Source organism: Diplotaxodon limnothrissa, linkage group LG12, assembly GCF_057381915.1.
Source record: "Diplotaxodon limnothrissa isolate DT_005_m linkage group LG12, D_limnothrissa_male_GT1.1, whole genome shotgun sequence".
Lineage (NCBI taxonomy): Eukaryota > Metazoa > Chordata > Actinopteri > Cichliformes > Cichlidae > Diplotaxodon > Diplotaxodon limnothrissa.
In genome coordinates this window covers 22,167,636-22,182,735 of record NC_140607.1, presented here as the reverse complement: position 1 = coordinate 22,182,735, position 15,100 = coordinate 22,167,636, and the positions used below count along the sequence as shown (strand labels likewise).

At 42.4% G+C, this 15,100-nt stretch overlaps 1 protein-coding gene across 3 annotated transcripts in view; it reads right to left on the bottom strand.

Annotated features, from left to right (window-relative positions):
- pcsk5b (proprotein convertase subtilisin/kexin type 5b) overlaps positions 1-14,330 on the bottom strand; it is an 87,772-nt gene extending 73,442 nt beyond the window's left edge. For 2 of the 3 annotated variants that reach the window (XM_085367344.1, XM_085367343.1), the window contains exons 1-2: positions 13,638-14,330; positions 9,925-10,029 (exon numbers count right to left, since the gene is read on the bottom strand). In XM_085367344.1, the coding sequence (XP_085223470.1) occupies positions 9,925-10,029; positions 13,638-13,817 (285 nt within the window). In that variant the 5' untranslated portion in view covers positions 13,818-14,330. The remainder of the gene's footprint in view (positions 1-9,924; positions 10,030-13,637) is intronic. The other variant, XM_085367345.1, reaches the window with a different exon arrangement.
- Positions 14,331-15,100: the final 770 nt, after the last annotated feature.

Here is a 15,100-nt window from a genome sequence, read left to right as displayed (position 1 = left end):
TTTGTCTCAGATGTCGCGGGGCAAGAAACACACGTTCAGAGGAATCTAAAAGAGTTTAAAGTGGCTTTAATGAACAAGGTCAACAACCACAGAGCTGGAATTTTAAAATGCTTCTGCATGCCAGCAAGTGTACACCCTACTGAAGCGCCTTTGAGCAAGACACTGAACCTGCCACCTCCTGGGATTTAGTATTGTTTGCTACCTAAAAGCTTAGTGTTGTGAATGAGAAAGGCTCAGCTGAAGCACAAACCATACTACATCTTTGGAGATTACTCTAGATGAGGCATCTTTGTAGACTGGTGTTTGCCAATTTCACATATTCTATTGACAAAGGGGCTCTTTTTTTTCCTCTTTATGAAGGCTACGATGATTCAAAAATATTTCTGAAAGCAAAAAATTATTTAAGCCAACTTTGACCAACAACGTCAAGGCAGCTGCAACCTTGTAGATCCCTTGATCATGACTAGATTGTGAAAAGAGGTAAACTCTGTTATCCCAGTGCATCCCCAGTTTTAAAAGGTTACCTGAGGTGAGCTTTAAATATTACAGCTTCCATCAAACAGCACAAACACCATGAGCACATCCTTACACCATCTTCCAATTACACTGTGCTGCTCACGCCGACACAAAAACTTGCCCTTAATTTAAAAACTGGTTACGAAAAAAGCTGCTCAGATGAAGCGTGTATTTCACCACAGCTTTGCTAACATAGTAGCGTCCCTGCAGCATTACGCAGGGTCTGTAACATAAATCATATGCCTTACTTTCAGTATCTGTGTGTCATATCTATGCCTGCATTATTAACACAATAAGAGCTCAGTGGGTGGCAGCGTGCTGGCTGTGGGGGTGCTATATGTCAACATGAGATCGCAGACATTTGTATACAAATTCTTTACATCCCAAGGAAGAAGGCTCAGCTTAAAAGGTCTAGAGGTGGAAATGCCAACACTGGCATCATAATTTCAAGACTGATGGCACCCATCCATCCATAGTCATTTATATCATTTACTTCTATTCTTAAGGAGCAACAAAAAAAGCCTGGTCTTCAAGAAAAACATGAATCCATGAAAAATTAATCATTTGTTTGTGTACACGGATAAGAACTGACATTTTTTTGGAACAGTAAGTGCAAATTTGTGAGTAATGCATTTCAACAGGGAGTGTATTTTGTGTCTCCGGCATGAATCTAGCCCAGACAAAACGGAGATGCGTCACCATTGCAATTTAAAAGAATAATAATAATACTAATAATAATACTAATAAAAAGTGATGGTACTTTAATTCCTAACCAAAATCAAATTGTTCTTAAACAGCTAAACTTAACCAAGTAAATAATATGAAAGTATAGTCTATAAGTAAGCATAGACCCTACAATGTTTAAAAATCTGTGAGGTGTTACAGCTTTAACTTGGGTCTTGTGAGCGGTAAAATGACCAAGTGCACCATGAACGCCTCCAGCTGCCTATTAAAAATGGAAAATATTCATTTCATGTACATGGACACAAAGATTTATGATCATTCAGATGAAAAATGGGGCTCAGAGACAAAAGATTTGGGTTTTCATGTTTTCATGTCCAGAAACAAGACTTGACAGAGTAGGTCGAGACCATTTCACAAACTGCGCTGTATATTGTGCGTGTTTAACTCTTCCACAACCTATTTCATGAAAATTTTTTAAACTTTCCACTGCTGTTGCTACAGTTGATGTTGGATTTCTTTACTGGGATTTTATTTTATTTTATTTTTTTATTAAAAATACATGTTTATCCTCTCCCTTCCTGGATTACCAGAGGCAGATAACGGCCTATGTAACACTTTTTCTGAAGTCGTTGAGAATAATGCCATCCTTTATTGTGTCTGCTAAAAATCACTCACTGATAACAGCCTGCAGTTATCCGCATCAATTGTGCCATGAATGCGAGGCCCTATCCAAACAAAGCCAATATCGCCCGTATTATTGCCTCTAAAACTTCCCCATGTATCACTACCATTGTGTCAGTGCCAACTCACTGGCTGGCTCTGGGGCATAACGACCTCCTCCATTCATTTAACTGCAGTGTGGTGTAGCAGAGGAATGATCTGGTAGAACCTGTACCTCTGTCACCCTGCCTTTACTCCCAGTCTGACTCCCGCTCCTATCTCACTTCCTTTTTTTCCCCCTTTTTAAATCCCTTTCCTCGTCAGCCCCCCCCCTCTCCTTCGCTGCATTTTTCAGTCTTCTTCTCTGCAGGTGCCCATTTCTCTCTCAGATGGCCTGTCTCTGTCTCTCTCTCTCATTCCCACTCCAACCCCCTTCCAACCTCCCTCCCTCCCTCGCTCTCACTCTCATTCACTCTGTATAAGGGTTTGCAGGTGGCTCTAGCTGGCTGGGTCAGTAACCAGGGGAAACTGGGGAAGAGTTCACTTCAATAGAACAAATGGGAACAAATTGATCCACTTTTACTGCTGTTTGTGTGACGATGTTAGAGCTCCAGGCAAAAAAAAGCTAATGGATAGTGAGCAGAACACCCAGTGAAACCCTTGCAGTAACATGAGAAACCAGTTCTTGTCCTCTCTCTGGGGTATTTCAGAGACTCGGCCCTAACTCGGCCATCACAAACAGCGTGGGCCGTCACGGCCAGCTGTGGGGGCTCGTCTCAAAGCTTAGACTATTTTAATGGTTCATTTGTTAAACAAATTCAAACTAAAAATTCAGGATTCTCGGCCTAATGGAAATTTGTACTTGGGACTAAGATGAGTCTGATAAAATCTAAGGGTATGCACATTATCCCTGAGGTCCAGACACTAACTATGTCGTCTCCGTAATGCAATGAGCGTCCTCGTCTTCTGCATATCTATGAATACAGCAAGGCATCTGTGCGGTGAACAAAAAAATTCTGTGAGCCAAAAGAGAAAAAACACTGAGCATATTTTAATTGTTTAACAGTGTAATACGTAGATATGAGCTCATTTTGGTAGTTTTACTATGTGGTAAACCGCTGTCCTGATGTGGCGGAGCAATAAAACATTCAAATTTAATTTTGTTGTCACGGCCATTTTGCATTTTAGTCTATCCCAGTGAGGATTCAGCTGCAAACCACACCTGGCTCTCAGTTTTCATGCACATGTCTGAATAGATGACTTCAAGTAAACAAGAGCCTTTCTAAGTGAAACCGGCTGGAAGCACCGTGCTCCTTCAGCTAGAAGGCGTTCGGCAGTTGTTTCTCCCTACTCATCTCTGCGCACACATCAAAAGGACACTACAAAAGGAGAAAACAACCACTGTCGTGCTGTAATTGTTGTTTACAGTAAACTTGAAATGTCTGGAAATAGATTTCAGGCAAAGCAGACTAAGTGTACTTGAACAAAAAAAGAGAAAAGACTGCGGCTGTCCAAACTCTCTTGGAACTCCCAGCATGAATGACTCACGAGCATGCGTCAGCAGAACTGAGCAAGGTGCATGCCGAATACTGCTTAATACAAAAAGACAAGTTCGTATAGATAGCCACTTAATTAGGTACACTTGTTAAGCTGCTCGTGGCATGGCACCTCAGTGCATTTAGGGATATAGACATGGTCGAGACCACCTGCTGAAGGTCAAACCAAGAAGAAAGGTGGGCTACAGCAGCAGAAGACACTGGGTGCCACTCCTGTCAGGTCAGAACAGCTAAAAAGAGGATATCGGATTCCACAACAGAAGATTTTAAAAAAATGTTGCCTGATCTGACGAGTCTCCAGTTCTGCTGTGATATTCAGATGTTAGGGGACAGAATTTGGCATAAACAACATGAAAGCATGTATCCATGCTGCTTGGCATCAACAGTTCAAGTTGTTGTTGGTGATGTTGGGATATTTTCTTTTCCAAAGTTGAAGTTATTTTTACTTTTGTTCCCAACTTTGCTCATTTGAATTGAAGTACAGGGATTGGAGAAGAGGCCACTTAGAGGCAAAAGGTAGAGAAGGGTAAATATCTACTCGGAAAGAGGGTGTACTGACCTGTACTAAACTTCAGACGCTCCACAACCAACTGTGGAAGAAAACTTCTGCTGCAGAGAGCCTGTTAAGGCCAGGTTTGAAAAATAGATATGTCCACACACGACTAACAGATTCCAGCTGTGCAACTACAACAATTACACTTGTGGCTCTCGTGTCAACATTTTTTCTCCTAGTTGATATTTAGGGGCATGAAACAGAGTAAAGATTATGACCTCTCTATGCGGTAAGACAAAGAACTTACGGCATGCATCGCATCTGCCACCAGCACCAAAACAGCATATGATGAAAAGTTTTCTTTGACCTACTTTGATGTGAAATTACAATGACAGCTTAGAAGGAGCAAAAAAAAAAAAAGGAAAAGGTTAATAAATAAGCCAAAAGTAACGTTCAAAAACAACAATGCAGTCATGCATATTTTCACAGATACAGCACGGCGCAGGCTCTCCCCTGCGACAGCACTGACAGTCGTCTACGTTCTCGTGCATGTAAACTGTGTCGCACTCCAGACAGAAATCAGAGGATGCAAAACCTTTAACAAATTATGTTTGATCAAGAAGCTTTTAAAATGTTTCCAAATAGCTTGTCCTGAAATACTTTCTGCAGGTTTTCCCAGATTTCTGCATCCTGGGAGTCCAAAATGACTACAGCAGCTACAGCCACAACATCCACGTTTATAGGAAATGTGCCAAGCTGAACTAAACTCAATCTAGGATCCCATCGGCAACCCTCTGATGCTTTAGCCTCTGTAGACAGAGCCAATATTTCAGGGCTTCCTTTGTAGCCAGCAGATATCTGGGACAATACTTCCTCTTAAGTCCACTTGTCATTGTTTACGACTGTCAATCGATTTTCAAAAGCTACGTGGCATCAGGGGCCAACAGCTTCAAGATTGCATTTCAGTGTTCCCTTTTTTCCTTGTTCACCTCCATGCAGTCAAAAGCTGTTCAAATGGGATTCATCAATACAATACTATACAATACAATACTGTTTCATGAACCCTGTTTGTCCTTGTTTAAGGGTCAAGGTGACGCCACGTGCCCTCTCACAGCCTGGAAAAATAAGCGGTCTTTGACCTGAGAGGCAAGTGACACTGCAGTTAGGCGGGTGCCATAAAGTGGTAATCTGTGCTGTGCCTCATCTCCATGGTAACATGTGTGCCAGAGTCTACTGTGGATGGTAGGGTGCGCCTTTCACGGCATCGCTACACCCCTCTGACTCACCCACACACAAAACACACACGGCTGTCATTATTACAAAACCTGATTGCAAAACATCATTAGCAGAATGCCAGACCTCGCTGCTGCCAAACTGGCTGTCACGTTGATCCCAAACCTCGTAGACAGGTCCGCAAAAAGGACAGCCAGTCAGCAAGGGAAACACCGACAGCTCTATTTCGCTCCACTTTTCATTTATTCTGTGTCTCCGATGCATCTTTCTCCTTCTTCCGTGCATTCTAATAGGCAATCTTCTGTTTTCTGTCATTTAACCTCTTCTCTCTAATCTAGTCTTTTTTTCTTTTCTTTTTTTAAATCTCTCAGTTTCCCAGCCAGCTGGCATCCAGACACAGACCTTCCTCCAGCGTGGCACAGTGTCAGGCCCAAGAGGGCAAGAGAACCAAAGACAGAGGGAGGGGGACGAGTGCACAGAAAGCAACAGTGAGAAAAGAGGGAGCTCTTGACAGGTGATGACAGCAGGTGAACAGAAAAAACAAAAAACAGCTGAGTGGCCCAAAAATACAGAGAAAGGAAACTGAAGAGAAACAATGAAACAGGATAACAGATAAGCGGGTAAAGAAGGTGACAGACGGCTCCTTTTCTTTCTTTTCCTCCTCTTCCCATTTCATCCCGTCTTCCAGTAATCACACTGATCCATCACCATCATTCTTCAGCAGTCGCCGTGCATTTATGAGTCCGAAACAGATTTATTCGCCGTTCAGAATCTGCATGCAACATCGCCGCTGCTGTATGTAAACGCTGTAAGAGGCATCGCTGCCCTGTTTCCTCAGGATCAAGTCCCAGCCTGTTCAAGAAAGTGACCCGCTTCATCAAACAGGCAGACATCAACAAGTCTGAGTCAGGTACTAAGATGACAAAAATATGCAAAATGTGAGATAAGGAGGTTTCACATGTCTTGGACGAGTCAAACGGTCTTTTACTTCAAAGGCTTTTTAAATCTACTGTAAACATAAACAAGACATCAGAGGAGCAGACAATTGTACAATCGTGTGAACAACCAACAGGTTTGATTTAGTGATTTGTCCCCTGTGTTTTGATAAAGCTCAGTGTTGTGATGTGGAGGCCTCGTGTGTAATTCGGTCCGGGTTTGTTGACCCGATGAAGTGACGAGAAGAGCACTGACAGCGGTTTAGATCAAACTCTTGTTCAAACGGAAAGTTTTTTCTCAGCTGACGACAACAACAACAAAAGCATGTTATTTACTTTACTAAGGCTGTATTTTAGAGTTACAAAAGAAATCCTGCCCACAGTGATGTGAAACCAAAAAACAAACCTCATAATAAAGATCAAATATTCTGATTTATGATTATGTCACGTTGTGTTATGGTGATCCACAACCATCATGGAAAAATTTTGTTTTGTCCGTGACGGATTCTGTAGGAGAGTTGTGCCATCTGATCTGCCACAACCAGGTTCCTCTGGCTGAGATCAAGATAAACTGTCGGTTTATCATCAGGAAAACACAGAGCAGCTGTGGCTTCACTGGGATCTCAACGCTTGGACGGAAAAGTTTAGAATTTCTCTGAATTTGGATTTACTAGGGCTCCACTCTGACCCCTGGGCCCTATTTCAGGAAGCCGGTTTAGAAAACTCAGAGTGAAAAACGATACTCAGGGTTGAGTAACCCCGAACTGTCCAACTCGGAATATTCGGTTTCAGAAAGGCTGATAACACTTAATTCAATCAACGCGGAGTTGCTTTAACCCCAAGTTAAACGCGCGCACGAGGATACATAAAGCCCTGATTAGTGGAGCACAGATTAAGCGAGTCACCATGGAGACGGAGGGAAAGAAGGCGCGGTCAATGTATTTTACAGCGCTTGAGGCCGAAATTCTGATGGCAGCATATGCCGATAACATGCAAATTCCGCGGAAAAAAAGTAACACAGCCTCAGCTGCAAAACAAAGGGAGCATGCATGGCAAAACATAGCCGACAGAGTCAATGCGTGAGTGTTAATTTAAACATTGATCTAGGGATTTCCACCCATTTAACACGTTATTGTATTTTATTTTATTTTTTATTTCATACATTTTATTTTGTGATGTGATGTGAGCACAGGTGCAACCCAACAGGCCCCAAACGTTCCTGGCAGCAAGTAAAAATGAAATATAAAAATATAGTCCAAACAGGTAAGGTGTAATTGTATTATGAGCCATAGTGCTTGGTCTGTTTGTCCGATGTAAATCAATTGCAGTTAGAGGCTACATTAATTTCCCCTCTGTAAGCACTTATTGAAATTATCTGAGCACATTACAAGTACATATTTGCTTACTCGGTATGCTCAAATGTGACCCGTTATAGCCAACAGAAAAAAAAGCGGAGGCCCGAAAAACAGGTGGGGGTCCTCCACCACCACCACTCACAAAGGCTGAGCAGTTGGCTTCCACATTTGTGATAATGTTGGCAGCATCACATATGATCTTCACAGTGCAGAGAACACAAATTAGCATCCATTACTATAATGAAATAATTTGTTAGTTTGAAATGCTACAGGGAACTATGTACCTGTACATTAATGCTGTGGAAAGACTTCCTGTTCACATAGTCTCCTTCATTTACTGAAGGAGCAATGATTGGAATGTGAGTGCCATCTATACAGCCAATCACGCCTGGGAACCGTGAAAATAAATGTAAAATTTAAGTAGTAGTTCAAATATCACCACATCATGAATTAAGTTTCGTTCATCCTGATACCTGCAATTTTGTGGCATCCCTCTTTGATAAATCTTGTGGGTCTATGACCGGGGAACACAAACGAGTACAGGAGACGTTTCAGTGCAACTGTAACATTCCTGACTGCCCGACAGACGGTAGCCTTGGAAACGTGCTCAGCGTCACCAATATTATACAGAAAGCTCCCGTTTGCAAAAAACCGAAGTGCAATACAAATAATATGTAGAGAACTGAGAGGATGTCCGCGATGTGTCACATGAGCAATATTAGGCCTGAGGATGTTATTCAAATGAATTATAGATTGTGCTGAAAAACGGTAACGTTCACACAGAAAATCATCAGGAAATGATAAAATGTCCAAACGCGCTCTAATCACTCTCTCCCGGCGGAGAGCTCTGCGGAGAATTTGGGCTTCAACATCTACTGGCTCTTCAAGGAAGGAGCACGCCATGTCTGACACTTCCTACAGTCAGGTTTCTGACAAAGAGGCGGAGAAGGTCAGGGTTAGTTGAAGTAAACCTGCTAGGGGGCAGGTTAGCTTCACGGAGTGTGTCGTCATAGTAACTCACTCAGAATTAATCTAAACTCGCTTTGTGAAACCGAAAACCCAGAGTTTTCGTTAACTCAGGGTATACTTACTCAGAGTTTGCACTAAACCGGCTTCCTGAAATAGGGCCCTGGTCTCTGACAAGTAGGTGGCTATATGTACACACACACACACACACACACACACACACACACACACACACACACACACACACACACACACACACACACACACACACACACACACACACACACACACACACACACACACACACACACACACTGGACACTTTATTAGATACACCTTAACTCACAACTCACTGCATCCAGTTACAATTTAGGTGACCTGCTGAATATGTTGAGGCATGCTCAATAATCCAGGTTAGGAAATCCCAGAAAGTTGCTTTTGTTCATCTGGAAGCCGAGTTTTCAGTGGAAGAAATGTTTCATCGCTTATACAAGTAACTTCTTCAGCTCACTGCAGGCTTCCCCCAACACGACTGCCTAACAGTGAGATGTGAACTCAGTTTTATAATCGTTGATATTCAAAGGCTATGAGCACTATTCACAGAGAAGTACAATCACACCATCGTAAAATGGTGAAAGATGTACTCTTACGGCCCCTTCCTCGGTTCAACTATGATTGTTCCACATAAGTACTCCACATCCTACCACTCTTGCTCACAATGTCACAAATCTCTGATCATCTCAAACTACTTTCTTGAGTAATCTACCGGATCTCAGTTTAGTGGAGAACCTTTGGGATGTGGTAGAACAGGAGATTCACATCATGGATGTGCAGTAGACCGATCTACACCAACCGTGCTATCATGTTCACATGGACCGAAATCTGTGAAGAATGGTTCCAGCACCTCATTGAAACTGTGCCATGAACAATTAAGGTAATTCTGAAGGAAACAGGGGGTCCAGCCCAGTACTGGAGTACGGTGAATCAACCATTGTCAACACTGTTGACAAGTTTATTTCAAGGAAAATTATATTTTTAATCTTCTTTTATCTCCTTTAACCTCATCAAATTCAAACTAAAAGCAGTAGTAGGCAGATTTCATCATTATTCACTTGGCTGTTCGCAGGATGAACCACTGCAGAGTAAGATGACAGCCCTTGTAAGAGGTGTATGAAAAATCTACTGAAAACATGTTCAATTCTGGCAAAAGGTCCTCAGTGTATGCTAAAAGTTAATATTTAACTTATCAGTTAAAAACATCTTAACTCAAGGTCCACTTGCTTTTTCCAGAACTGCAAACAGAACCTCATGATCTTCATCAGCGGATGGAGTTTGTTCAGTTGAGTCACCTGATGATAATCAGTCATCTCCATCACAAGTGAGTGAACTTTGTACAGATTTGAACACCACACGTTATCCAGGAAAAGGAACTTGAATTAAGATCATATAAAAACTACCTACAGTATCATTTCAGCACAAAAGAAACATTGATGCTCAATCTTTCATAAACAGCACAACAGACTTACCTTAGGCTCCATGGAAATGAAACTATGGCGACCACGGCTGGACAACGTCGACCTCTTAATAGTCCGACTATGGAAGAAGTGATAGTGGTCTCTGAGATCCCCAATCTGCAAAACACACAAACAGACTATTCATCACCACTATGCCTTTCTCTGCTATAGTCTCCTAAAAAGTGAGCTTCATTTTTAATGCTGCTCACAGTTTTCTAAAGTCAAGGCGCAGGTCTCGCCATCTTCTCACTGCTGATTTATTCCCTGCTGAGAGCAAGACTATATTGTCAGAGAACCAGCGCACAATGGTTGGTTTGAACGTTAGCAGCGGCGGAAGTAACAGAAGTTGGGAGTTATGTCTACAAGAGGAAAACCAAGTTGGATAGTATCTGCAAGTCATCTGTGAACTTCTTGTCGTAGCTGTTCTTATAGCTACTGACATGAGAGGTTCAAGCTTTGGACCCAGCGCTTTGCGGCACCGCTAACAGTTAGTTTCGTTTTTGTTTGTTTTCTAAAACAAGTGGAACTTGTGGAAAGGATGTATCAGTGAGCCACCGTCATTATTTCAGGGCTCTTAATCATTGTTGTTTAAAATAGATCTTTATAACTCTTTATGGCTGCACGATTGTTGCAGTGCTGCAGAAAGAATATGGGCCTGTCATCATTAAAAAGGCTGAGAACCACCATAGCTTTAAGTATTTCAAAACATTTTTCTAAAAAAGGTCATGTTTTTGAATTATAATGACATTTTTCTCTCTTAATATTTGTTTTTTCCCAGATATTATACAGAAACCACATTTAGGCTCTTAAATCAATCAGATAAAGGACAAAAGGCTGTGAACTTTAAAAAGAAAAAGAAAAAAAGGAGGGGCAGCGAGGGGCAGACAAGTAAAGTGAAAACAGACAAACACAGAGAGGCCAGACAAATGTACAGATAGACACACACACAAAGATTTTGAGTGACAGAGGATCCACAGACAGACAATGTTAGACGGAAAGCTGCTGGTCGGTGATTAGTTTTAATAATTGATAAAGACCAAACAGTCCTTCAGATGATCAAACTGTCATGGCTACCAAGAGTCCTGTGCTATGTCACTGATCCTTCCACTGCCACAGAGCCCATCAGATCAGCTTTCGGCTCATGTACCGACACACACTCCAAAGTAGAGATGGATAAAATGAGAGGCAAGAAAGTGCCAATAAATCCATGACTTTCAGTATAACATCTAACCTTCAGCGTGCGTTTTCAATCTTAACTTGAAAAACAGTTAAGCCTACAAATATGGCTTCCCTTGTTGCTCAAGATATGACTGTGTGATCATATGGGCAGGCACATTACGGTAGACTGAAATTTTATCGGAATAATTCAAGAGTGAATCACAACTTCTACTTAACTGTTGGGAATTACACATCTCAGTCCTGCAGAAAAAACACTTCATCAGTGATTCATGATGTCTTACTTCTCCAGACCTTTTTCACTAGAAGCAATAAATCTCCATATCATCTATATTTCATGACCAATAGTACCAAGAAATGCCAAAAGGTGATGCGCGTTTTCCCTTTGGACCTTAATGTTTCATACCTGTAAGACTAATGTCTCATAACAGGACAAAGACTTCAGGACAAAACACACAGGCTGAGACACTGCGGTACTTGCTTCACGGTGCAAACACTGCAGCTTTATCACGGCCTCTCAAACAAATCGAGGACAATGCTCAATAATCAAATGAATCATTTTTTCAATGGAAAACTGATCGTTTCATGTGTTTGGATTATTAGCGTTGTCAAAAACAAAGGTGTTACTCTAGACATTGCACTTGTTTAGTTACCTCTAGAGTAACAATGCTCATTGGCCTGATGCCTTTAACAAATACTACAAACTGCACAAAATATGTAACATGTCGTTGATGTCATGATGCACACACTTCCTGCACATGTGTGTCTCTAGATTACGACCAGTGGCTTTCACGGGCTCTCTCATCTCCTCAAAAAAAAAACAAAAACACCAATTTTAACAGAGATCCACGTCTGAGGCCTTGTCAGCTGATTTAGCCAGTGTCTTAGTCTGGGAAGGGGGCTCCATAGTTAAGAGGATTACCCAGAATTCCCCAACGAGGTGCTCCCTCTCTCCATGCCAACTCTTTTCATCCATCCGTCCATCTATTGTCCTTTCTTTCACTCCCTCCTTCTCCCATCTCCCAGTGTGTGGTTATCTTTGTCTGTGCTCTTCTTTCCAACCCTGTGAAGAAGACCATATTGTCCGCCACACTGTTTTCTATCCATTCATCTTTTTTCCCCCCCCTCACAAATTTAAACTCCATCTCATTTAGTGGCTATTCCCAGAATTATTTCATTACTAGCCCCAGCAAGTTTTTTTTTGATTTACAAACGCTTGGCAGCTTAAGTTCTTCGTGCACATACATGAGTGCTGCACTGATATCAGGATGACTAGTTGGGTGTCAGAGTTCACATTAGGCAACCAAAAGTGTGTTGCTATCGCTCCCATGGGAGCGGCTTTCGGCTGACCCCCAAACCAGGAAGTGAAGTAAAAACTTGTCTATGAGGTGTCAAAGTCCAGTGAGCCTTCCTGTATTGAGATGGAAATTAGGGCGAATGGTGGGGGTTGGAAGCAACACTCCACCACTCCACTCCACAGGAAAATTCCTATGGGGGTGGTATAGAAAGAGGGGGGTCCACACATTAGTTCCCGTCAAAGAGAGGGGATAAACGAGGCCATTAAGGCCTACTCTCTAGGGTGTATAGTGGGTGGGCAGGCTGGATAAGGTGGAGGGGTGGAGGTTCAATAGCTGTTGACTGGACTACCCCACAACAACCTGTCAGAATGCCCCCTCTGTTCCATGCTGTCTTCATGTCGACCGCTGACAAGTGCAGGCTTGAACTGCCCACGTAGTTCAGTCGTATGTGTGAGGTCCACATTTGTGTGTCTTCTCTCTTTTGTTAAAACAAAACAAGTACTATGCTAAAAAAATAATAATTTTAAAACATTTCCTAAAACCACATTTGGACCAAGTTAACAGATAAATTCCTCATCTGGTGTTTACCAATAAAATGACAAAACATAAAAAGAAAGGAGGCACATCTGAAGCCAGTGTCTGTGCGTGTATGTTCTTCACCAGATGGATCCAGGAGTTAGTTTACACCATGTTAAGCAATGGCACCTGCTTTTGGCCTGATGCGGCTGATCTAATCGATACTGGAGGGCCTTGAACAGTGGAATTATGTACAGTATGGGGAATTAAAGAGAAAAAGACAACAAAAACAGCTTGAGCAGCCCCGTTTACTACTATATAAAATGGTGTTTGGCTCACACACCAGGGACTTTTGAGTGAAATCTTACACAGAGAGAGAGAGAGAGAAGTCACTTCCAAGCTCATAAACCAAACAGCACCGCTAGCCGTCACTGGGGTGGCAAAACGACCAAGCACATGAGACTTCAGTGGAAACACCGTGAAGAGGCACCTGTTGTGCCATCCTGCAGCTGGTCTACTTTCTTTGTTCCTTAAAGCTTCACCTTCCCTGGTCTGTTTCAGAGTTAAAAGAACCCGAGTTGGCTCAGGTTTGGACTTCAGACTTTGAGGTTTAATCGCGCAACTTTGCCGCCTTGGAAGAGGCATATTAAGCCCAATTTTAAGAGTTGACGAAAACACAGAGAGACACAAATTAGAGGCAACTTTGACCGGATCAATAAGCAGTAAGACACATACCTGTCCCATGTTTCTATAGCCGTATTTTTCCGCTATCCGGTCAGCCACCTCGGGTCCCCCGGCTATCCTGACTGCCCAATGGTTGGTGTAAATCCGAGCTTTGCACGGCGGGGACGCAAAGCCGAGGTAGAGCGCCAGGACGCATAGCAAGCCTCTTCTCCAAGCGGCGTTGTGGACCATCTTTTAAACAGACTCTTCTCCTCCTCCTCCTCCTCAGCCGACCAGGCAAACAACCAAACTTCTCTTCTCGCCGAGAGAGGCTCTCATAGAAACACAAATATCCCGGCAAAAGAACTGAGAGAGAGAGAGAAAGAGAGAGAGAGGAATGGGGAAGGAAAGGAGGTCCGAGGGGGAAAAATACACCTTATCTTCAAACCTCTCTTTTTCACATGGGAGAGTTGGAAGTTTCGTGCGTCTTCTCTCTATTCCCCCCCCCCCTCTCTCTCTTTCTCTCTCTCTCTTTTTCCACGGTGGATAGAGAGGAAGTGTGAGTGTGTGAGCGCTGTGCGTCTTCTGCGCGCAAAGTTCGCGTACGTGTGTGCGCGCAGAGCTCCTCAAAGCTGATTTCTGCTTCTCCACGAACAACTCGGATGTTGCTCGTTCAGCTCATCGGGCTTTCATGTGGCGAAATGGCTACAGCGCCTCCCCACAAATAACTAGCTGACACTCTGGAGAGTAGAAACAACTCAAGCCGCGGGGTTTCCCTGCCGAGCTCCGCTGGGTCTTAAAGACACTCGGCTTGGATCCGCCGCCGCTGCCCGCCTGTCTGCCAGACGCAGATCAGCCGCAGGGAAGGGTCAAACCGGGGGCTCCAAGGGATTCCTCCAAGAGCCCCCTCACCCTTACTCAATACCCTCTCAAAATTAAGAATTAATTATCTCAAAGTCGAGTGGAAATTATAGAAATCGAACTTTATTTTTAATTACTTTTGATTTTTTCATCAATTGACTGACAAAAGACACTGTGACTGCAAAGAGTGAACATATCCGCTGATGTGTACCTTAGGGTAATTTTCCATTTTCCTAACTGGTGGAGCAAGTACCCCGGGGGGTATTACTGCAGTAGCCTGGGGGTTAAGTAGACAAATTAGTAGTTAAAAAACCCAGAAGAACCTTATTTAACTAAGGTAGCCTGAGCAGCTTTGAGCAGAAAAGGTAACAGTTATCTAAAACGAATGTTTTAGGGGCAGAAAGGCAAAAAAAATATGGATCCATTATTTAAAATATTATTAATTGTTAAATATTTTATCAAAAAACAAGTATCTTACAAAATGTTTTTGATGTATATACTGTTAATATAATATATAAATATAGACCTATATGGATATATTTTCTAAGTAATTAGGAAGTGTGCTGCTTAAAGTAGGCATAGGTTTAAATGTATTTGCTAAAGAACAGTTTAAATAGGCAGCCAACATAACTGGATCCAATATTTTAAAATATCAATATTGGAGATATGGGAAA